Genomic DNA, 24385 nt, shown 5'->3' with positions numbered 1-24385 from the left:
CCATTGATCCCTTCCAACAAACCTCCTGCAGCGCTACGATGCCGAATCCACGGTCCTTGAGCACATCGGCGAGTATGCGTGTGCTCCCGATGAAGTTGAGAGATTTGCAGTTCCACGAACCGAGTTTCCAATCGCTAGTCCCTTTTCGTCGCAGTGGTCTTCGCCGATGGTTCCGGTCCGTACTCTCTTGTTGATTGTTCGTTGCTTATGATGATTTTAAAGGCTGGCTTGCAGGGCCTGACACCAAACCCCTAAATTTCCGGAGGACCATTCCTCCTTATTTCCGGTGGACCATGGTGCACAGTTTCACTTTAGAGTCCTCGCTGGCACTCGAACGAGGATCAGCCGCCCCTAACATGGAGAACAGACGCTGTTGTGAGCCGATCCTGACATGGAGAACAGACGCTCAATAAGATTTGCACCTCCGAGAGGAGCAAACCCCCTTCCCTGTCAGCATACGACCATAGTTCCCACCGGGGTTGGTTACCCGATCTTCCCTAAGGTTGCTCGTATCCCGGCCAGCACCGCGGGGAGGTAGGGATAGGAGTTGCTGGGTAAGAGGCTAAGGACCGCGAGATGGGGTCTATTTTATTCCTTCAGGTACGCGAAGTACCAATGGTACGCTTTACCCAGCATTTGCCATGCCATCAAGCAGATGTACAAGGTGGAAAACTTCGGAATCATTGGGCAACTGCCGAAGATATCAGACGAGGATCAACGCGCCATTGATATCATGAACCGTACAGTTATGCGCCGCGGAGAGCGCTTCGAAGTGGGACAAATCTATAAATATAATAACTTTACGTTCCCGGACAGCAAGCCGGAAGCCCTCAGACGCCTCCAAGTCATGGAAAAGAAAATGGACTCAAATCCTGATTTCGCTGCAAAGTACTGTAGCAAAATAGAAGACTGCATCGATATGCTCGGAAGCTGGAACCTGATGAGCTTCATGAAACTTCAAACACCTGGTACCTGCCACAGCTCAGCGTGGAAACCGCCGGGAAATTTCGACTGGTTATGGAGGCCAAAGCAAAATCCCACGGTTTCTCTCTCAACGATCTGTTGCTGAAGGGCCCCGACTTCGTTCCTCCATTGATTGCGGTTCGGATGCATGCACGAAGTAAGAAGTTCGCCTTTGTAGCAGACATAAAGGAAATGTTCCACCAGATCCTTATTCGTCGAGTGGATCAGGACTCCCAGCGTTTCTTTTTCCGAGGCATGGATCGCTCCATGCCACCCGACGTGTATGTAATGATGGTGATGATTTTAGGAGCTGTGTCCTCTCCTTCCATGGCGCAATTTATTAAAAATTTCAAAGCCAAAGAGTTGGAAGAAGTGTTTCCCGGCGTGGAACGAGCCGTTTTGAAGCAACACTATGGGACGACTTTTTTGATTGCGCGGACACCGAGGAGGCCGCTGTTGAACTTGTTCAGCGTTTCATCGAGCTAACCAACCAAATTTTTGTCAAACTCTGAAGTGATCCTGAATTCACTGGATAGAGAATCGATCGCTGAGAATGGTACAGGTACCACTAGTGTGCTTGGCATAGTTTGGGACCTTCGTTCTGACGAGTTCGTGTTTTCGTTGGAATGCCCAAAGCTAATTGAATGTTTCCGAACCGGCGAGAGTATTCCTACAAAACGACAGTTATTAAAGTTCATGATGGGCATCTTCGATCCGTTGTGTCTGCTTAGCCCAATCACAATACAGTTGAAGATAATTTTCCAGGAACTATGGCGTCTGCAGATAGGCTGGGACGATGAGATTCCAGCATGAAATTGCGAAGCTGAAAGAAGTTCGTGTCTTAAGGTACTATTTCCCTGAGCTATCATCGTTTTCCAATGCCAAACTGCATGCTTTCCTGACACGAGTGACAAGGGCTTCGCTTGTGTAATTTACATGGTTCATCGTCGGGAAGGTAATTCGCAAGTGGCCTTGGTCTATGCAAAATCGAGAATTACTTCCCTGAAGTCGAGAACTGTGTCACGATTGGAGCTTCAAGGCTGTCTTCTTGAAAGTCAGATGAAGAAAGTACTTCAAGAAGAACTTCATTGTGTTGTACCTTGCACGAAGAAAATTTGGTCGATCTGCCCGACAATCAACGTTTCAATCAGATTTCAATCGGTTGATAAGGTCAACCGCATATTATCTAAGAATGGGAAAAATATTGAGATTACCCAAGAACTGTTGAACGGGACAATGACTACCTCTCTACTCAACACACTTTGTTCCATCACAAAACTCTCTCATCCTCTTAATTATAAAGACTTTGTTTTCTCAGTGCATAATAAAAACAACAACAACCGTGTGCGGACTTGTAAAACCGGAGTTATAAATAAAGTTACTTTTATTTCGTATTTCGCGCGTTTGATTCCTCCGTCGGTATCCCGAATTCCCGTGTGCCATTCCACTGCTGTACCTCGACTTTGCCGTCAGGTTATCGGCCCAGCGACCGCGGCCACGGAAGTGTTTTTGTGACGGAAAGATTCGGCCGGGAAGAGCCGGATAGTTTTTGCTTCGAAGAGGGTGTGCCTCGTTTTCGCGTGAAAGTCTGGACGGTGAAAAAGTCGCTCGTGAGAAAAACTAGCGGGACATTTGTGAAGTGCCTATTTCCGAAAGTGCGATGGCTGAAGCAAAGTTTTCCGTTCCCTTGCTTAATGGGACGAATTGGCAGACCTGGCGGATCCGGGTCGAGATGCTGCTGGCGCGTGAAAATCTTTGGGAAGTGGTCGATGACGATGTTCCGGACCAAGGTGATCAAAGTGCTTCTTGGATTTCAAAGGATCGGAAGGCCAAAGCGACGTTGATCCTGCTTCTTGATGACAGCCAGTTATCGCTGATCAAGAACTGTACCCACGCCCAGGATGTCTTCAATGCCCTGAAGAATTACCACCAAAAGACGACACGATCCGTCCGTGTGTCGTTGCTCAAGCGGCTGTGTTCTGCAAATCTGACGGAAAACGGCGATATTGAGAAGCACATCGTCGTTTTTGATGATCTCTTCGATCGTCTTGATGGTGCCGGAATGAATCTGGATGAGGACACCAAAATCTGCATGCTCCTGCGGAGCCTTCCTCCATCGTATGACGGGCTTGTGACTGCGCTGGACAGTCGAACGGATGACGATATTTCCCTCGACGTGGTGAAAGCAAAGTTGGTCGACGAGTTCAATCGACATCTCGAAAGGAAGGGCGTGACGGTGAAGGTTGAGAAGGCAATGCGATCCGCAGAGAATAGGTCAAGCAACGAATCGCGAACCTGTCACTACTGCAAGAAAGCGGGACATCTCAAGAGGAACTGCCGCAAGTTCCAGGCGGATCAACAAAAGAAGAACGGAAACTCGTCGAAAGCGGATGCTGACCGGAATATGAGAGCAAAAGCTGCACAAAATGATGCGAGAGGCGTTGCGTTCACGGTGGCGGAAGAAAACCACAGTAGCTGGGTAATCGACAGCGGGGCAAGCGCCCACATGACCAACGATAAGAACTTCTTCAGCTCGTTGAAATTGTTTGCTGGTGGTTTCATCACGCTTGCTGACGGCAAGCGCACACAAATTCAAGGCGAAGGTTCTGGTGTAATATTCGGAATCGACGGAGCCGGTCGCGATCAGAAGATTGACTTCAGCGAGGTGAAGTATGTTCCGGGTCTTTCCACAAACCTGGGGTGGCATTGTGCATCTCGATTCGAACGTAATTCTATCGAGTCGAACATGTTTGGCATTACAACTTTCGATTCGATCTCGAAAACGACTCATCGTTCGAGTATGCTCGAGGAGGTACAAGAATAACGAGATGTTTTGGCATTATGGAGACTCGATAGCACACTGAAAAACGACTCAAGTCGAATGAAAATCACTCGTCACCTTTATAGTTTTCGAATGTTGTTCGAGAGTCATTTCTTGCTGAAAGTTTTTCATTATATTTGTTATTATTTCTCTACGGGAAGAGTATAAATGTTTCATTATTGTATCTTGAAGGAAAGAATGTCATTAGTATACCTACTTTTATAGTTTCCAGACAATATGCAATCTCTAATTATCCCGAAATCCTCGTTGTGATATTTACATTAAAACCTAATATGGTCCGCGAATTAATTATAATTTATTTCGGTTTATTTAGCACTACTTTCAGTACGCCGGAGTTTAAACCTGTGTCCACGATCCGAACTGTTTTTTCAAACTAAGACTCTCCTCGTTCAAGGCCTACTCTATTTCTAATTCACCACATCTTCCTTTTTCCCATAGGTCACGGTTGGCCAACAACATAGTCTTGTTGCCAGGGTGGTCGGTATGTTTGACGAGAGGGGCGTGTTCTCGTTTCTAGTCCTCGGACGGGTGAAGGACTCGTGATGTCCTCCGTGGCAGTCGGTGGCGATTCTTCGTTACAGATTGTATTAGTTGGTTTTTCGGCTCCTGGTTCTTCAAGCGCTGTGTCCGTGACTACGACGTTTTCTACTTGAGGAATTTTCTTAAGATGAGATGTGTTCCTTTTAAATGTCCCGCCTGAAATGGGAGCGAAGATTTTGCTCGACTTCCCTTCTCTCAACAACCACATATTCTGTTCTTCCAAATTTTGGTGTGAGTTTTCCCGCAGTCAATAGATTCTGTAGTAAAACGCGATCTCCTACTTGTAGTTCTGATGGTTTAGCATGCCGCTTCTGGTCTTTTCTTTCTTTTCCCCAGTACTTTAGAGTTGTATCTCGGTCGTGAGATTCGGAACCCACATGTGGTGTGTTTTCGATATCACTTATCGATGGAATCTTGGAGCGGATCAGCCGATTTTGCAACAACGCAGAGGGAGCCTTACCTGTGACGGAATGTGCGGTGGTGTTGTACATCATTAGGTATTGGAGTAAATCGGTTTTCCATTCTCGATTCATAGAATGGCTTATCTTGAGACGTTTCAGGAGGGAACTGTTCTGCCTTTCGACCTCACCATTGGCCTGTGGCCAGTATGGGGCGGTATGGTTTAGCTTTATATTTCTTGACTGACAATAGTTATCGAATTCTGTGCTGATGAACTGGCGACCATTATCTAGGGTGATAGTCCGTGGATATCCTAGCCGGACGAAAATGGGTTCGATTCGCTTAATAGTTTCTTCGGACGTGATTTTCCTCATGACGCATCGGTTGCCATTGGTAGCAATGACTGTTAGATTAGCCTAACAGACCACCAATCTCCTACGGTTGCCAATGGCAACGTGTCATTAAGAAATGATAATTCTCACAGCGTGTTGATGTCCTAAGGCTCGAAAGAGAAAGTAATATTGAATGCTAACTATAACAAAATACTACAATATCGTCTGTACAATTCTACAGGTATGGAGGATCAAATATTCAAGCTACCACCATTTGAATGCGACAATGTACCACTAACGGAACTCAGGCAAACATGGATCGACTACAAGAAGCAATTCGAATACATAGCCGCTGCTCTAGGTAAAAAGCTTTCTCGCCGTCGCTGGTCGTCAACTGCAGCGAATATACGAATGCTTACCAGAGGACAACCATACAGCGATCGGAAATGAAGAGGACGATTTTGACAAGGTATTGCGCCAGCTTGACAAATACGTAGCTCCCAAACGTCACGATACATTCGAAAGACATTCATTCTGGAATGAAAACCAGTCGCAGGTGAAACATTAGACAAGTTCTTGCTGCGAGCGAAAGTATTGGCCAACAAGTGTCAGTTTGGAACCACAGAAAAAGAAAGTAAAGATGCAGCTGTAATTGACAAAATTGTAATGCTCGCACCGCCAGAGCTCCGGCGGAAAATTTTGGAGAAACCCAACATCAACTTGGATGAGCTAACAAATTTAGTCAACACCCATCTATCCGTCCAACAGCAGATTCGCGAGCTCAACCAACATACTACTGGTTCATGGAACATGCCCGAGGGCAGTCGGGGAAACATGTTCGTCAACAAGATCACCGGAAATGACAACAAATCACGTCGGACAGAAAATCGTTTCTCAACCGAGTGTGGCAGGTGCGGAAATAAGCAACATAAGCCCAATGAACAGTGTCCAGCCATAAATGTTTCGGTGTCGTAACTGCAACCGTTTCGGACACTATGCCAAAAAGTGCCGTTTTCTCGCAACTAAAGGAACGATAGAAGCAGTTAGGCCAAAACGCAAATTTACCATGGAGAACCAAAACTATCATGCATCAAAGATACCGAAACTCAACGCCATCAATACAAATGAATCGGTGGCTCAGCGAGCATCTAACTTCGAACGAGAAAATCAGGACTCCTTTATACATGCTATCAGCGACAACCATGATGAAATGGTATGGTGCAGAATAGGGAACGTGCTCATCGAAATGATGATCGACTCCGGAAGCAAGCACAACATCATCGACGAGCCAACATGGCGATACATGCAAGATCGAAATGCTACCATGAAAAACGTTCGACCATCGTCCAAAAAACTTTCAGCATATGCTCAACGCATCCCGCTGGCCATCATATGCACATTTGAAGCAGAAATAGCAGTTGTCGAAGGAAAAAACATCAGTTTCACTACCAGCTTCTACGTTGTGAAAGGTGGAGAGCAAAATTTACTCGGCAGAGATACAGCTAAACAACTTGGTGTGCTGCTAATTGGTTTACCCAGCGTCGTTTGCTCAGAACCACTTCCACACATCTCCGAAGACTCAGTTGACAGATTCCCTGTAATTAAAGGTAGTTACTAGTTTATAATAAAGAACAATTAATAATGATTCAATAATAATTAAAGGTGTAAAAATACGTATCAAGATTGACGAAAGCGCCACGCCCGTGGCACAGCATGTGCGACGTGTTCCAATAGCCCTTCGCCAACAGGTTGAAGATCAATTAAATCGTCTTCTGAATCAAGGTATCATCGAAAAAGTCCGTGGGTGTCACCCGTTGTAGTTGTCATCAAGGACAACGGAGACGTACGGCTGTGCATCGACGTAAAGCGAGCAAACACTGCTATCGGTAGAATATCATATGATACCCACACTCGACGATCTTCTTGCAAGGCTAAACGGATCCAAATGGTTTTCTCGGCTCGATATTAAAGATGCCTATCACCAAAATGAATTGCACGAATCAAGCCGATACATAACGACGTTTATAACGCATCTGGGAATGTTCAGATATACCAGACTGATGTTTGAAATCAGTAGTGCATGAGAAAACTTCTAGAGAATTATGGAAACATTTTAAGCAGTTACCCCAATTGTTTCAATTACCAAGATGATATCTTCATCTATGCTAAAACAAAAGCTGCGCATGATGCTGCATTAAAGCATATTTTGGAAACGCTCGAGGCTCACAATGATGTTTTGAACACTAAAAATTGCTTATTCAAGGTAATTGAAACTGAATTTCTAGGTCACAACATTTCTCAACAAGGCGTTAAACCCACAGAAAGCAAAGTATTGGCCGTTCAGCAATTTAGATCGCCAAAGTCTGCAGAAGAAGTTCGCAGTTTCCTAGGACTTGTAGGGTATGTAGGACGTTTCATTCCTGATCTGGCCACAAAAACGTTCGATCTGCGACAGCTGACCATTGGCGGTTTTTGAGTGAACATTTTTCGTTTTTGTTTAGGTCAACGCTTCGTTGCCCAGGTAACCCTTGACTTTGCTTCACTTGCCTGAGATTGTCCCAAGTTTTCGAAAAAGAAGAGTTTTTTTATACCTACCGGATCAGCTTTTTTTAAATTTCACTTGGGTTCGCCTCGTCGCCAGATTATGTGATATTTACATTAAAACCTAATATGGTCCGCGAATTAATTATAATTTATTTCGGTTTATTTAGCACTACTTTCAGTACACCGGAGTTTAAACCTGTGTCCACGATCCGAACTGTTTTTTCAAACTAAGACTCTCCTCGTTCAAGGCCTACTCTATTTCTAATTCACCACACTCGTAAAAACGACTTCAACTAAAATCGTTTTTTTTTGCAGTTTTCACGTATTTCTTTACAATTTCGATAAACCGCGTGAAAATCTATGGGGAAAATCTGCGTAAAAACGTATATTTTCCAAAATCTAAGTAAAAATAGTTGACTTAAATAAAAAAAAAACGCGCAAGAGATTACCCAAGTGCATCTAACTGAAACACATGGAAACATCAAAGTGATTTATTATCGAATCCTTTTAAGCTTTAAATTATTTAGCTCAAAATTGGATATGTGGCATAAACTCGAATAAATATAATAAATGCTAAAGCATTTGATGAGTTTGATTGCTCTACGCATGCGGTCGCGATTACAATTAGAGCAATCAAACTAAACAAATGATTTAGAAAAGCCATGCACAGCCAAGACATTTAACTAAAACAAAATGGTTTTCGTACGGCCGAGTTGCTGATAATTTATTATAACTTATAATTTGTGTCGTAACTATATCTCAATTTATAAAACATGTCGTATCGGCATAATGTTTTAATCGGTTTCAACTACTCAATAAATAATATTGCTTTTATAGTCTTTGAGCACGATTTGCTTGTTTATAAATTAACTGCCAATTCATGAAGGATGCTTTTCCAACAGGCAACATGCTACACGCAGATGAAATTACTCTTATTCTCTTTGTTTACTCACATTCGCAATGCGCTGAAGGTTGTCTCTCCAGCGGGCGGCATGATAAACACGGAGACAGCTATCTCTTATTCTCTCTGTTTACATTTCGTTTGACAGAACATACTCGATTGAGCTAGTACAGCACCATTCGAAATCTTGTACTGCGACTGAATGAAGTCGAACGAAATACATAATGCCGCAATTTTTTCGAAACGAATGCAAAAACGTACGAATCGAGTGATTCGATTCGAGATGCGCAATGTCACCCCTGGTTTCAGTCAGCAAGCTCTCCCAAAAGGGCTATAAGGTGAGTTTTGATTCGAATGGATGCGATATTATTGATGCTGAATGTAACGTTGTTGCGACGGGAGGGCGCCACGGCGGTCTGTATTATCTGCGAATCGCAGAGGCATCATTGACTGCTAACGAAGGTCAACATAAACTGAACTGCCAGCATCAATGGTACCGGCGGCTAGGGCACCGCGATTGGGCTGCCGCCGAAAGAATCGTGAAAGAACAGTTAGCTACGGGTTTGAATGTGAGTGACTGCGGCTTGCGACTGGTGTGTGAGTGCTGAATGGAGAGTAAATCGGCCAGACTTCCGTTTCCTCCAGTGGTTGACCGAAAAGCATCTCGTGTACTAGACATTGTGCACACAGACGTGTGCGGGCCGATGGATTGTGTCACCCTAGCGGAAATCGGTACGCAATGACCATAACGGATGATTATAGTCGCTTCACTGTAACCTATCTTCTTCGCCATAAGTCTGAAGCTGCCAACAATATTAAAGAGTACGTAAAGTGGGTAGAAAACCTGTTTGGACGTAAGCCATGTGTGGTGCGTTCGGATGGAGGGGGAGAATTCGTAAATAATGAGCTGCGTGCCTTTTATAAAGCTGAAGGAATCCGACTTCAGTACACTACCCCCTATTCGCCTCAGCAAAATGGCATAGCTGAGCGCAAAAACAGATCCCTTGGTGAGATGGCAACGTGTATGTTGGTTGACTCAGGCTTAGACAAACGTTTCTGGGGTGAGGCTATTCTTACAGCCACTTACCTGCAGAACCGACTTCCTTCTCGATCGGTCCAGAAAACACCATACGAGCTTTGGTGGGGAAAGCTTCCGGATCTTGGTCATCTCCGTGTATTCGGCAGCGAAGCTTTCGTGCACGTCCCAGACGTCAAGCGGAAGAAGATGGATAGTAAGGCAATAAAACTCACATTTGTTGGCTATGCAATCGAACAGAAGGGATACCGGTTTGTGGACCTGGAAACGGATGCGATAACCGTCAGCCGGGACGCTCGTTTCATTGAGCTCGGCAACGGTTCGTCATCGGTGGAGATACCGGTTACTGCAACGAACAAGAATGCGGAGGAAGATATTCAGCTGATTCCCTTCAAAGAAGAAAAGGATGAAGAAGAAGCCAATGAAGAGGCTAGTGATACAGTGGTTCCTGTAGACAACGAAGCTGATAGCGAGGAAAATGGTGAACTAGAAGCTGGTGTTCGTCGGTCTCGACGTGTCACTCAAGGATCGCGGCCAAGGTACCTGGAGGAATACGATCTGGGATGCGCCGTCGGATATGCTGCGTGTGCAGTGGAAGGTCCAGTAAATCATCGAGACGCTTTGAAAGATCCGGTGTGGCGTGAAGCCATGAACGAAGAGCTTGTCGCTCATCAGCGAAACGGGACATGGAAGCTGGTTCCACGGCCGAAAGACCAGAAAGTTATCGGCTCAAAGTGGATTTACCGAGTCAAACGAAATGAAGACAACCAAATCGTCAAGTGCAAGGCACGACTGGTTGCTCAAGGGTACGCCCAACGAACCGGAATTGATGTGGATGACGTCTTCGCTCCAGTAGGATGCCAGGCAACATTTAGAACGTTCCTCACGGTGGCGTCGAAGTATAACATGTCCGTTCGCCACTTGGACATAAAAACGGCATACCTATATGGACATCTGGATGAAAGCGTCTTTATGCGGCAACCACCAGGCTTCGAGGTTGCGGGTAAGGAGAACCATGTATGTGAACTTCAGCGGAGCATCTACGGTTTACGCCAGTCAGCCCGGTGCTGGAATAAACGTCTGGACGAAGTGCTAGTGAAGATCGGGTTTAAGGCTTGTTCGTCTGACCCTTGTTTGTACGTCAAAGACAGTGGAAAAGCGAAGGTATTTCTGATGATATATGTGGATGATCTGTTAGTCGCATCGACGGACGAGAATGAACTGGATAAGGTGTGTGAAGGTTTACGTGCGGATTTCGAGTTAACTTGTCTGGGTGAAGTAAAGCATTTCCTCGGCGTAGAAGTTCAGCACGTCGATGGAATGTACAAGCTGAGTCTGCGCAATTATATTGAAAAGCTGCTGAAGGTTTTCGGAATGGAAGAATGCAAAATATCGAAGTCGCCGATGGACCCCGGCTACTTAAAAATTGTTGATGCTGAAGAAGTGATCGCAGATCCAACGTCTTACCGTAGTCTCGTAGGCGGACTTCTGTACCTATCCGTTGTTGCAAGACCAGACATTGCTGCGACTGCTGCGATCTTAGGACGGAAGTTCAACGAACCCAGGGAGCTCGACTGGACGGCGGCTAAACGAGTTCTCCGCTATCTTAAGGCGACAAAATGTTATCAACTGCAGCTGGGAGGAGACAAGAAACAAAACCTCGTTGGATTCTCCGACGCTGACTGGGCTGGCGACGTCAGTAGCAGGCGTTCGACATCGGGAATGGTGTTCCAATTCGCAGGCGGTACGATTTCGTGGGCCAGCCGGCGCCAATCAAGCGTCACACTTTCCTCGATGGAAGCCGAGTATCTCGCGCTCAGCGAGACGTGCCGGGAAGCAATATGGCTGCGACAACTCCTCCGTGACTTGGGCGAAACTCAAGATCAGCCCACCTTAGTTCTGGAGGATAACCAGGGATGCCTATCTTTCGTGCGGTCGGAGAGAAAGAGTCGACGAAGCAAGCACATCGACACACGTGAGCGTTTCGTGCAGGAGTTGTGCGTGCGAAAGGAAGTACGATTGCTGTACTGCCCTACCGATCGTATGTTGGCCGACATCATGACAAAGCCACTTGGACCAGTCAAACATCGGGAGTTTTCGGAACTTCTCGGTCTTATGAAGAATGATTGAAAAGGTATCATTGAGGGGGAGTGTGGAACGGGACAATGACTACCTCTCTACTCAACACACTTTGTTCCATCACAAAACTCTCTCATCCTCTTAATTATAAAGACTTTGTTTTCTCAGTGCATAATAAAAACAACAACAACCGTGTGCGGACTTGTAAAACCGGAGTTATAAATAAAGTTACTTTTATTTCGTATTTCGCGCGTTTGATTCCTCCGTCGGTATCCCGAATTCCCGTGTGCCATTCCACTGCTGTACCTCGACTTTGCCGTCAAGAACGAGAAGCCTAAACGTTTAACAATTACTGTACATGATATGTCCGATGCGAGAAATGCGTGGTACAGGAAGGTGCAATCGGAGGTCTTCAAAGAAGAGCATCGCAGCATAAAGAATTCAGGATTCGTGAAAAGCAGCAGTCGTTTGAGAACCTACTCGCCGTTCCTACAAGATGGGTTGATCCACATGCGAGGCCGCGTGCAAGATGACAGCAAGCCGTTCGAAGTTAATAACCCCGTCATTCTGCCGGACAATCATCCTTTTTCAACATTACTGATTCGCATGTACCATATCGCTAATGCACATCAAGGCTTAGAAACAGTTGTCAACAACATCAAGGAACGTCATCGTATTCTCCGGATTCGCTCGCAGGTGAAAAAATGCGTTATGTTTTGTGTCAAGTGTCGAGAGCTCAGGGCAAAACATCGAATTCCGCAGATGGGAATGCTGCCGCCAGAACGAACAACTCCTTTCGTATTCCCGTTTACCAACACTGGAATAGATTATTTTGGACCACTATGTGTCAAGGTCGGCCGTCGTGTTGAAAAAATATGGGTGGTACTCTTCACATGTATCGAAGTTGTACCATCGCTAGATACAAGCAGCTGCATTATGGCCATTCGCTTTTCATGTCCATCCGTAGATTACCGCAATGTATCATGACAGACAATGGTACCAACTTCACAGGCGCACACCAGGAACTAAAGAAGCTAGTGAAAGCTTTGGATCAGCCGCAACTTGAGTGTGAGAGGTGTCGAATGGAAATTCATTCCACCAGGTGCTCCGCATTTTGGAGGATGCTGGGAGCGTTTGGTGCGCTCCGTGAAAAGTGGTCTTCGTGCAATGCTTAAGGAAAGACATCCGACGGACTTGGTATTGCGAACAACATTATGTGAGGTGATGAATACTGTCAACAATAGGCCGCTTACACATGTTCCGGAGCACCTCCGGAGATGTTGAACCTCTGACACCGAACATGCTGCTGCTAGGCCGAAACAATTCGACACAGTTCGATCACGACTTCGACGAACACGACTTGGACTGTCGTGCCGCTTACAAGCAATCCCAGGTTGACGCCGATCGTTTCTGGCGCAAGTGGATAGCATGTTATCGTCCTGAACTGATTAGGAGTCGGATATGGCCTGACAACAGGAACTATCACGAATATCATATCGGTGATGTAGTAATGATAGTTGATGAAGCCTTGCATCGAGGAAGTTGGATAAAAGGCATAGTCGAAGCAGTGTACAAGGGTCCAGATGAAAAAGTCAGAACAGTATCGGTTAGAACATCAAAATCATTGTTTAAAAGGCCAGTGACCAAGATTGTGCTACTCCAGTCCATCAGCTCGTTTTCGGGCCCGGAGAATGATACCAACCCTGTCAGCAGTATAACCACTTTTGCTCGGGTACGGCGAATGCCACGATGCAACCGTTGTTACCATAACGACCTAAGCGCACATCGAAGTAGGCGAGTATGGTACATCGCGGTAGGCAAACGTGATGCGTCGAAGTAGGCGTTTTTTCAATTTGAATTTTTCACTCACTCCAATCATTTTTCTATCAAATTGTTCAATGAAATTGAAATCTGCTAAAATTAAATAAATGATTAGTAAGTTTAAAACTAGTACTTAATCAATAAAAATAAAACGAAAAACTGCTTGGCCCAATTTGGTACCCTGTGGTGTGGACCGTCCCTTCATCAGCGGAATAGGCTTAATGCAGCAGGTGAGCACTGTCCCCGCGTTTCGCTACCAGGAAGTAGCTTACATTTTGGTCCTTCTCCCGCAGGTGAGCACTGTCCCCACGTTTCGCTACCAGGAAGTAGCTTACATTTTGGTCCTTCTCCCACAGGTGAGCACTGTCCCCGCGTTTCGCTACCAGGAAGTAGCTTACACCTATGATTTTGGAAACTTTTTGCTCCGGAATAAGCGCTTCATCAAGCTAATAGCCCCAGTTCCCTTAGGGGCCATCCAGAAAACAAACGATCATACATGTGGGAAAGGGGGGGAGGTAGAAGGTGGAGTTTGACGTACAGATGTCGTCAAATTCCGATTAATCGATTAGTAACTTATCGATGACTCTCGATTCTTGTCGATTATCGTCGAGTAGTAATCGATTCATCGATTTTTACAACGATGTATCGATTGATCGAAGTATCGATTAATTTGCGACATCTTTAGTTTGACGGCTGAAGCACGTGGTTTTCAATATTATTATAATTAATGATTTGAGTGCATTACTTCTACGTGAAGTTAAACGATTTACAATGATATGGAAATGCTAATATCATCTTCCAAACTAAGACGTACATGTTCATGATAGAATTAGAGGCGAAAGTATAGAATTGATACTTTAGCCTCTAATTCTATCATGAACATGTAAGTCTAAGTTTGGAAGATGATATTAGCATTTCCATTTCATTATTTTAATGTTTGGTAACACAAAAAGCTCTTAACGAATGATGAAACTTACGTGTCCGGTAAATTCTATCTAAAACTCAGATAGTTCTTACCTAATTATCACGTTAAATGATAATTCTACCGGTAAAAGTTACGCGAATTTCAGGTGTAAAAAATCTACGTGTTTTTTTTTCAGGTGGAAACAACGTGCTTAAATAAATTTAGTTTTGGATTCCGGGAGGCATGTCCTCAAGTTAAATTAATAAATTGAAGGAGCAGTTGTCAAAATGGTAAGGGACTGTTATTCAACAATTGCATACAAAAGTTCAGCATCTATTAAGACATTTATTGCTCAATTTCATCATCCATTTTTTCAATTTTCGATAAAACGTCCTCAGGAATGTCCAAAGCCTTCAAGTTATCTTCGCCAATTTCGTCTTCCGTCCTACAAGAAATGATTCGCATGTTAAATTATTTTTTCATATATTTCAACTAACAACAATTTACCTTATTAAAATATCCACCACATTCTCACATGTGACCAACACTCGCTTCTCCCCTTCCGGACTGCATTCAAATTTGTGCAGCTCCCTCAACACTTCGTACGTTCCTCGTTCTCTCAGGTATTCCCGACCTTTACGGGTGGCGCACAGCTGAGCCAATGATTCCAGCAGCATTTTCCTTATGTCCGGATCCTCTTCCCGTTTCTTGTCGGGCCCCAGGTATTGCAGCTCCACCGGCAGCTTGTCGTTTGTGTCATCGTCAAACTCTTCCGGCCCTGCCAATGGTAGCAGGATGAAAGGTAGCACGTCCACCTCTCCACCCAGCAGCCAATCGTGCACCGTAGAGTCGAAGCAAATATTTTTGAGTATGCCTACGGCACCACCTCGGCGCACGATGCTTCCCTCGTGATGCACGAACGGGAGAATACGCACTAGCATATCGGCATTTTGGTTGCAAATAACGTCCCGACCTCGTTTGCTTTGAGATAGGTTACTGAAAAGTGGTGCAAGGTAGTTCAGGTGGCCTTTTTGCGTGTTGTAGTTGATGCGGGTGAAGCAGACAGTCAAGTTTTCGATTGCATGTTCGATTTTTAGAAGCTCTGTCAGCACCGGATCCACCAGTGTCTCCGGGCGGCTCACATTGCACAGAACCATGCTCCAAGGATCGGCCAGCTTGCAGTCTTTGTTGGTTATAGCTGTATATGCCATTGGAACGATTTTGCTGGCAAGCTGAAATTCAAAACTGCTATTGATTTGTTGTTTATTCTCATGATAACAAAATTACGCATTGTATAAAAATGAATTTCTGCCTGTCTGACCCTTATAGACTCGGAAACTACTGAACCGATCGGCGTGAAAATTTGTATGCCTAGGTTTTCGGGGCGGGGAAAGGTTCTAAACAATTTAACATGGTTAGAGACCCCTCCCCTCTTTAGAAAGGGGGCTCCCATACAAATGAAACACAAATTCAAGCAAATGGAACCAAATGTGGCATGTGGAGGTTTTGAAAGAGAAGATATGTTGCTGATGTGGTTTGAAATCCTTCTTCGGGAAAGGATCTTTACCGCACGACAAATTCCAGTATAAATAAAACATAGTCATCATTCCCTTTTTATGTTGTTATGACCAGCCCCCTGAAACGGCTGTCATCTGCATACAATGTGGTTGAAGCCGAAAACTTGGTGCTAAACTTGGTGCTAGCTGTCAAGCGATGGCTTTAAGCACGGGACACAGTGACGCATGCGACAATATCGCTCGAGGGCAGATTTAATTCGAATAAAAAACAAAATAAACAGTTTTTTTTTTTATTTTAGGTTCGATTTTAAGCTGTTGTTAAAAGAAAAAGCGCACCATCTAAAATATGTTTCAAAACTTTATTGCTATTATCTCTATAGCTGATTCGTTCATTTCAGATACACATGTTTCGCTATAGCGCAAAAGTTATCAGCACTGTCTTTGTCACAATAACAAATATCAAATTAATTATAATAACAAATTTGTCAAGTCTGCCTGATACCCATATCGATATCTAAACAGTTTGATAGATATCTGAAATAATTTGACAAATATTTGGCATTGTGATAAAGAGTGGGCCTTTAATTCCTAATGCATATGTTTGAAAACCAAATTTTTGCAAGTAGAAAAATAAGACTACAAACCAATTAACTGATTGATCAGCAGTGATTCATTTTTCCTTTTTTAGGTCACTATTCTCGTTGGGATCTGAAGCCATGTTTTAATTTTGTTTTAATTTTGTTTAAATAAATGAAAATTATCTTACTGCTCAGAAACGCCGGGTGAAGTGCATTGATCCGAATTCCGTAGTTAAAATAATGTTTTCATTCGTCAAAACATAAAAGAAATGTTTGAATCTCGTGATTCAATCTGCAGAAAATAGAACAAAGCTGTGCAACAGTTTTAAGCTTTTGAATCTGAACTTAACCAATCTAGGGCAGCTGCTGGGAGATGCATGTCTTAGATTCATATTAAAATTAAATGCGCCAATTTGAATCACTACTAAACTGATTTAATTCTTAGGTTACTTAATTAATAATACTTAGGCGACATGGCCAGTATAATTAGGTTTCTTGTCATCCAAAAGAACTTTTTCTGGTGCATGATAGTTATTATTTTTAATCACCAGATGTTTACGCTAAGTCCATTATGCTTCCAAAAACTTTTATTCTAACAACACACAAATGGTCCAGAGTAAAGCAAAATTTTATCCCAAATGTGACATCCACTTCCAGTTGGATCAGATCAAATGTTAAGGAAAAAGGTTCCAATAGTGTTTCATAAAACACCTGTCGATGACACGTACAATGACTAAGTAGATTAATTTATCTTAGTTTCGACGCCCATATTATAGTGAGCTCAAGTTTGTAACATATCTCATAATGGAATGGCAGTTCAATAATTATCGAATAACTGCAGAGCAAGATTACTTTTGATAGATTTATGTTTTAATGGTTTTGGAGGGTGCTCCAGCCTTTTTTAAGACTGGGTATTTATTAAATCTTTGAACTGGCACTTTCAATTTTAATTCGGTAAATGAGACGGACCTTAATGTGTGTTTTTATTCGGATTCTGATAAACTTATTTTACAGACAACAGACGTGACGTGATCGAACAAAATGTCGTGGAAATCGAGTGTAAAGATTTAAATCGCGCCTCAGCACCGCGAACACAGGCTGCCGACATGAAAGCTCAATCTCACTAAGCGATGGTGTTGGAATACACAACATAAGATTGAAGATGAACGTCTGTTCTCTGTACTTATTTCTCGGAGGACCTTAGCCGGCCCGGGGTCTCCAGTAGCCTTGCGAGCAAAGGCGTAGGATTGCCAATCCGGAGATGGCGAGTTCGATTCTCGGTCCGGTCTAGGATGTGTCGAATTGGAAACTTTCTCGACACCCTGGGCATTAGACTGGCCCAGATTAGTATGGGGAGAAAAAAAAGTTGTCGAATTCCACGGGGCACCCCCCAGAATTGTGTCTTTGGGTGAGAAAATCAATCTCTGAAAATTTCAGCTCAATCGCTTGTTGCATAAGCTGGCGCATTAGATTTGAAGTTTGTATGGGGATTTCAGCCAAAATGTATAGGAAAATACACCTCCGTCACTCATTCGATCTGGAAATTGGTTCTGATTGCTCGATTGACCTCAGAATTGCAAAAACGGCAGTTGGTATGCTACAGAACAATTTCACAGAACATTGCATGATGATTAAATGAACTTTTATATAGTTTTCGGCTGATTTATTAGGAGCTGATTTGTGTATTTTTGGATTTTTTTATCGAATCGCATCAGCCAAAACCTATATAAAAGTTCATTTAATCATCATACAATGTTCTGTGAAATGGTTCTGTAGCATACCAACTGCCGTTTTTGCAATTCTGAGGTCAATCGAGCAATCAGAACCAATTTCCAGATCGAATGAGTGACGGAGGTGTATTTTCCTATACATTTTGGCTGAAATCCCCATACAAACTTCAAATCAAATGCGCCAGCTTATGCAACAAGCGATTGAGCTGAAATTTTCAGAGATTGATTTTCTCACCCTAAGACACAATCCTGGGGGTGCCCCGTGGAATTACACAACTTTTTGTTTCCTGGGCCAGTCTACTGGGCATAGTATATCCATTGTACTTGCCACACAAGATACATTGGCATTGGCGGGCATAGAAAAGCTTTCAATTAATAACTGAGGAAAGTTGAAGCAGGCCAAGTTCCAGTTGGAATGTAAAGCTATTGAAGAAAAAGAAGAAGACCTTAGCCGGCCCTGTAAACATACCGTGAAAAAAATATTAAATCTCCGGTTCAGGCATCCCTAAATTGTCAAAATTGGATGATAATTAACAGAATTAAAATATATTAAATTAATTTCTCTCAAAATTTGCTTATTCCAGTTAGGGTAAAGTGACCAATAGTGGACCCCCAACCAATAGTGGACCCTCCAGCCATTTTTACATTATTACTGCACAATGTCAACATTTTGCTATGAAATTCTATCGGGAAAACCTACCTTACAGTCCTATGATTTGATTACATGCATTAGAAATGCTATGGAAAGTCAAATTAGAAGATTTGTTACAATTCTATAAAAAATAAACACGAGCGTATCCAATATAGGAATATTTTGGGAGTCCATAATAGTGAAGAAGAACATTCCGAAACGGCACATGAAAATCAAATGCAGTGTCGACTATAGGGAAGCAATTTCCTAATATGGACCCCCAGGGGGTCAACTATAGGGCGAATTCTGTTAGACTTTAAAATGTAAATTTCAACGAATAACGTCGTGTATTTGGGTGTTTTATGTATGTATCGTGAAGAGGGGATGCAGAGCTTGTTGTTAGATATCAAGCAGAGTTAATATGTTGAACATTTCTAAGCCTTATGACAGGAAGGGCAAAATTCCGCTACTAGGGGGTCCACTATTGGGCGTTTTACCCTAATTTGGTCATGTACAGCATTTTTACGAGCGCTAATGACCGCCTCAAGTTTCCCATGAACTAAACCACGATGACGTCATGCGCCGATTTCCAGTAAGAAGAAAGCATCCGCTGCGGGTAATGTTTACAAAAAATGAACCTCGACATGAACATCCGGTGAACTAAAATGCTCCGAGTTCACTGAAATATTCCGATAAGATATAACGATATAACCGATAAGAAGAAACATCGTGGAAAAAGAAGACGCTCGTGGTAAGGCGATTAAAAGTTGCAAGAAGAAGAAGGATGATATTTGAAAAAAAAATCACCGGGAGGCAAACGGGAATTTTTTTAAAACTCTTCCTAAAAATTCTAGAAGTATACGAAAATTATTTGAAGCTCTTTTGGTGGAATGTTTAAAAGTAATTTGATTAAAAACGGAAAGTAGTATGTACGTAGTTGGACTTTTCTTATACTGTGTATGATATCACAAAATTAAATTTGAAATCGAAAAATTGCGTTTATTATGCAGTAGAAGGAAAGTACAGCCCCGTAGTGCCAACCGTTTCTAATTAAATTGCTCCTAAAATTTTTCTGAAGAGTTCTAATAAACTTCCCGTATGCTCCCCCGTGCAATTTTTTTTTTTCAAATATAATCCTTAATAATTCTTTTTCTTCATGCAACCTTTATTGGTCAATAATGATAAAGGCATGAGGATTGTGATGATCGCTGCGATGTCAAACGACACAAGACAATCGTCAAATAGATTGCACCTTACCAGAACATGTTAAATTGTCGCGGCCTGAGAGTGGCGGCTACGAAATTAATTGATTGGCTTTTTTCGGTAATAATTTCGGCTGATTTCGATGATAATTATATTGTGGCGGCTATTACCGCACGTAAAATGCTGGATAACAGAACAATATAACTTGAGTTATTGAAATTTAAATTTACAAGATCGATAATCATTTTGCGATCATTAAATACCCGCGCGAAATGTAATCAGTGCAATATGAACGGAGCTTTAAACTTCAAGAACAGCACTAGCGCCACACCAACAAACGGTGGCTTCAAGAACTAGTGCTTGTTTCACGGGGTTGGTTATGACTCGTCACGTTTCGCCCAATATTCATTGGTCAGTGCAAACATTTTTTTTCTGTATTCACCAGGGATTGAATCCTAAAGAGAAAAAGCAAGTCTCTCACTTATCATCTCTGTATACATATACGATATGTAGCATACCGCGAGAAACTTTTTTCGAAAGTTGTCATGATAGAGGACTGATTCGGGATGTTATACCCCATGATAAATTTTTTTTAGAAAGCTCCAAATGTGGGGACCACTGGCTCTGATGATGCATGCAACTTGTTCTATAGATGTATGTATGTGTATACACAGCTGGGCAGTAACCAACATGAAAGGACCCCATAAAAAATCCTCCCGACTTTCCCCCAGACTAAATCGGTTCTCGTCGGTACGATCGACCGATGATGTTCCCGACGAATTTATAGATTGTTTCACCGAGCCTTATGGGATTTTTACAGGGGAGCCATACGACGCGACGCCAAACGAATTCGGTAGACTATTGCGCATAAGCCCCAAAATTTTATTCCCACCTTTGGGTTTCCGCGCCGAGCACTCAGCGCCAGACTCGGCGACAAGGAGATAGTCGTCAAGTTGGTACTCCTGATTTTTTGACAACTGATGTCGATTGGTTGTGTGAGTGCACCGGTGTCAAAAAATAGAGCTTTTAGCTGAAAAATTAATTGTCAAATGCACATTTTGACAGTAATATAGATGTATGAGTGAAGAAAATGTGTAAATGCTCTATCGCGGAAGCAGTCGTTGAAGACAAGTGTCAATGATTTCAGTGACGAAACGAAAAGTTTCAATGCAAAAAGCAATAATATCTACTAAATCGAATGAATAATAGGTCAATTTCGTTTTTAATAATGTGTGATGAAACCAGACGAAATAGAGTGATTGTTCGACTTATTAAATTTTATTATTGAGCCAACCAGACCAAATCTGTAGATTGATCGGTGTGGAAAATAATACAATCAGACGAAATAGGGTGATTTATCGAAATATTCAATTTCATCATGGATTGAATCAAATTTAGTCTATAGATTGATCGGTTCGCAAAATAATGAAATCAGATGATATAGGGTGTTTAATCGGTTTAATACATTTAATCATGGAGCAGGTCAGACTAAATCTGTAGATTGATTGGTGTGGAGAATAATAAAATCTGACGAAGTAGGGTGTTTAATCGGTTTATTTATTTTCATCATTTAGCAAATCAGACTAAATCTGTAAGTTAATCGGTGTTGATAATCATGGAATCCGACGATATATGGGGTTTAATCTGTATATCGAATCGGGTGGCACGTCTGATCATTCTAGGAATACCGTAGACACTTTGTAGTCGTGCGGGGACGTCTCGAGCTTCATGATTCTGTAAGAAATAGTAGTAATTGTAAAGTTATCTGAGGGTATTTTCTCCATTCAATCATATCACGGAAAATCTTAGAACACCAAATCTGCTAACAAAGTAACTACAGTTTGACTCTGAATCCTGGATTAAAGCCCCAAACGCAATACGGAACGGCGACGGAAACGGAAAATTTTACAGAAAATATATGGGCTAACTGTCGAATTTTCCGTTTCCGTCGCCGTTCCGTTGCATTGCGTTTGGGGCTTGAGTCATGCCTCGGAACGCAGACCTTATTCCAGTGTTCTTAGTTTCAATTGTTGCCAAGCTATTCGTTGTTTAGCGAAAAATGAGAATTGAGAGATTGTATTAAAACATATTCACTTCCTCTGGGAATCAGTCATTCTAACAAATGTTAAAATCTATCAAAAGTGATCACTTACCTTCATTAACCGCTTACAACAAGATAACCATTCTCCGGGATGTTCCGGAATATGTCACAACCGAAAAATCTTACAATTAAGATCTTGTTTAACTTAATTAAATAGCAAATACTACACTTTGCTTTACTCTATGTTCATAAACACAGGGACCCGATTTCGTCTGTTCAATAATCAGACGATCAAAATAAGCAATAAATACACAATCAATCGATTATTTCACCGATGAAATAGGCACCGATTGCTCGCGACTTAATCATACAATAAATCTGGCGACGAAAATATGTGGCCTACGACAATCGACGTAGTCGGTGTAAAAATAGTTCGATTTAGTAGGCACCCGATTTCATCGGGTGATCGTGAAAATTCAGAGCTGTCAAATTTTTTATGGGGGAGCGAAAACAAAGCGAAAATCGCCATTTTTCTGTGGGGGCTGCATATCCGATTCTGTTTTTTCGCAATTGTATACAAGTTTGATAAATTTGTTATCATGGCTTGTTATGATTCGGAACAGTTTTTGCCTCACTTTTATCGTTGTTCGTTATCTATTGAGAGCGATTTTTGCAAACCCTGGTATTCACAGTTTGAGTTTGGCGTTTTCTCTGCCATTCGATTTCATTTTACCCGTGAGAAACCTCTTTCACGAGAGAGACGATGATGAGACTTCCATTTCTTTCCACATGCCAAATTTGGATACATTTGCTTGATTAGTTCACGACTTATGCAGCACGACACTAAGTTTCTCTTTTTCGAGCTTGGCAAAATCGGGCGCCACTGTAACTCAGCAAATTTCGAAACAGAACTTCGGCAGAAATGTTTTAGTGAAACCTTGGGCGGAACAAGACAGGCAGTTGGTAACAGGACTAATTTCCATGGCGTAATTCCAGTGAGACTTGGATTTTGGGCGTAGTAATGTACACTACTAAAAATCCACACATATTTATTGGCAAAAATCCATAGATTTAACTTATGATGTATATCAGCGCACACATAACCATTCTCCACGCGAACTACTTATAAAATATATATCCAAATAAACTTTATGTGTGGTCTCGAATTAGCAATTATTTAATTTATGTGTGGTTCTATATCGATTATATTAGGGTGGAGCTATTGCAAAAATCTATAACGGCGACACATATATCTTATATGGATATTTTTGGCAGTGTAGTAATGCGCATGTAATTTCCATTTATGAATCCTACACTTTGTTGCATAAATATTGGCATAACACATCGAAGAGAACAGTGGTTTTCTTCTATTGAATACATAATATTCAATTTTCATAAAATAATCACTAAATTGGAATTGATTTACAAGCGTGGACCTTTGCAAGAAATTTTCTCGGGTTTATGATAATGGAACTCATCCATTTGCAAATGTTGGTCTAGATCAGCACTTCAATTCAGCTTACTTGAATTGAAAGTGGCAAGTCAATTAAATTCAACAAAGTCGATCAATACATTAACTTCTTCTAAACACAACATTATTTTTGTTTTTTTTTATGATTTTTGAATAAAATTGACAAATTATTATTTGTTTCTATGTTTAAACGAACTCTACTTTCAGTATTCATGTTGTTTTAGATTGATTGACGACAGAGATGTTAATTTCAATTGATTTGCCTGCGCACTAGTCCAAACCATGATTTGATACCCTACCGGAAGACATACATACCTGATTGACCAGAGCTTCGGCCCCATCCTGTTCGGCAGATATATTGACCAACGCAAGAACGGCGTCTTTACGAATGACTTCGGATTCATCTGCGCTTAGATCCACCACATTGGCTAGCAATTCCTGGCACTGGCCAATCAACGATATTCCGTCCTTTGAACCGGTCAAACCAAGAACGTGTGTCAGTGAGACTGCTTTAAGGTCCAGTCGAGCGGATTTACTCAGGAAGGGTGTTATTTCTCGTAGCGCTTCCATATCTTGGCGGTGTGAACCGTGGATCTGGTTGACCGAGCACGCTATACCGTAGATAAACACTGTCGTATGTGCAGGGCTCCTATGCACGCTGTTTTGTTTTTATTAGGTTCCTTGCCTCTCTCCATTCGCTCTGTTAACTTCAAAAGCACGTGCGATGTAGAGAGGAACGAAAAAGACTATACTGCGCATAGTAGTAAAAACTAAGCATTGACATGGACATAATATTTATTTAAAACATTCCCACGTTCGCAAATTGAACTGCTTGAGTAATCTATCTTCTTCT

General features: G+C 42.4%; 2 protein-coding genes across 2 annotated transcripts; both read right to left on the bottom strand.

The window, feature by feature from the left end:
- Positions 1 to 4488: 4488 nt before the first annotated feature.
- On the bottom strand, positions 4489 to 5118 carry LOC134221873 (uncharacterized protein K02A2.6-like). The gene has a single exon (XM_062701043.1). It carries the CDS (start codon positions 5116 to 5118, stop codon positions 4489 to 4491), a length of 630 nt encoding a protein of 209 aa, XP_062557027.1.
- Positions 5119 to 14686: 9568 nt separating this feature from the next.
- LOC134226538 (protein HGH1 homolog) lies at positions 14687 to 24181 on the bottom strand. Its single transcript, XM_062707373.1, has 3 exons — positions 23848 to 24181; positions 14869 to 15593; positions 14687 to 14806 (listed from the first exon to the last, which is right to left on the bottom strand). Exons 1-3 carry the CDS (start codon positions 24100 to 24102, stop codon positions 14707 to 14709), a joined length of 1080 nt encoding a protein of 359 aa, XP_062563357.1. The 5' UTR covers positions 24103 to 24181; the 3' UTR covers positions 14687 to 14706.
- Positions 24182 to 24385: the final 204 nt, after the last annotated feature.

The sequence above is a fragment of the Armigeres subalbatus genome, chromosome 3 (genome assembly GCF_024139115.2).
Source record: "Armigeres subalbatus isolate Guangzhou_Male chromosome 3, GZ_Asu_2, whole genome shotgun sequence".
Lineage (NCBI taxonomy): Eukaryota > Metazoa > Arthropoda > Insecta > Diptera > Culicidae > Armigeres > Armigeres subalbatus.
Note: the sequence above shows the minus strand (reverse complement) of the source record. Positions and strands in the feature narration are given on the sequence as shown.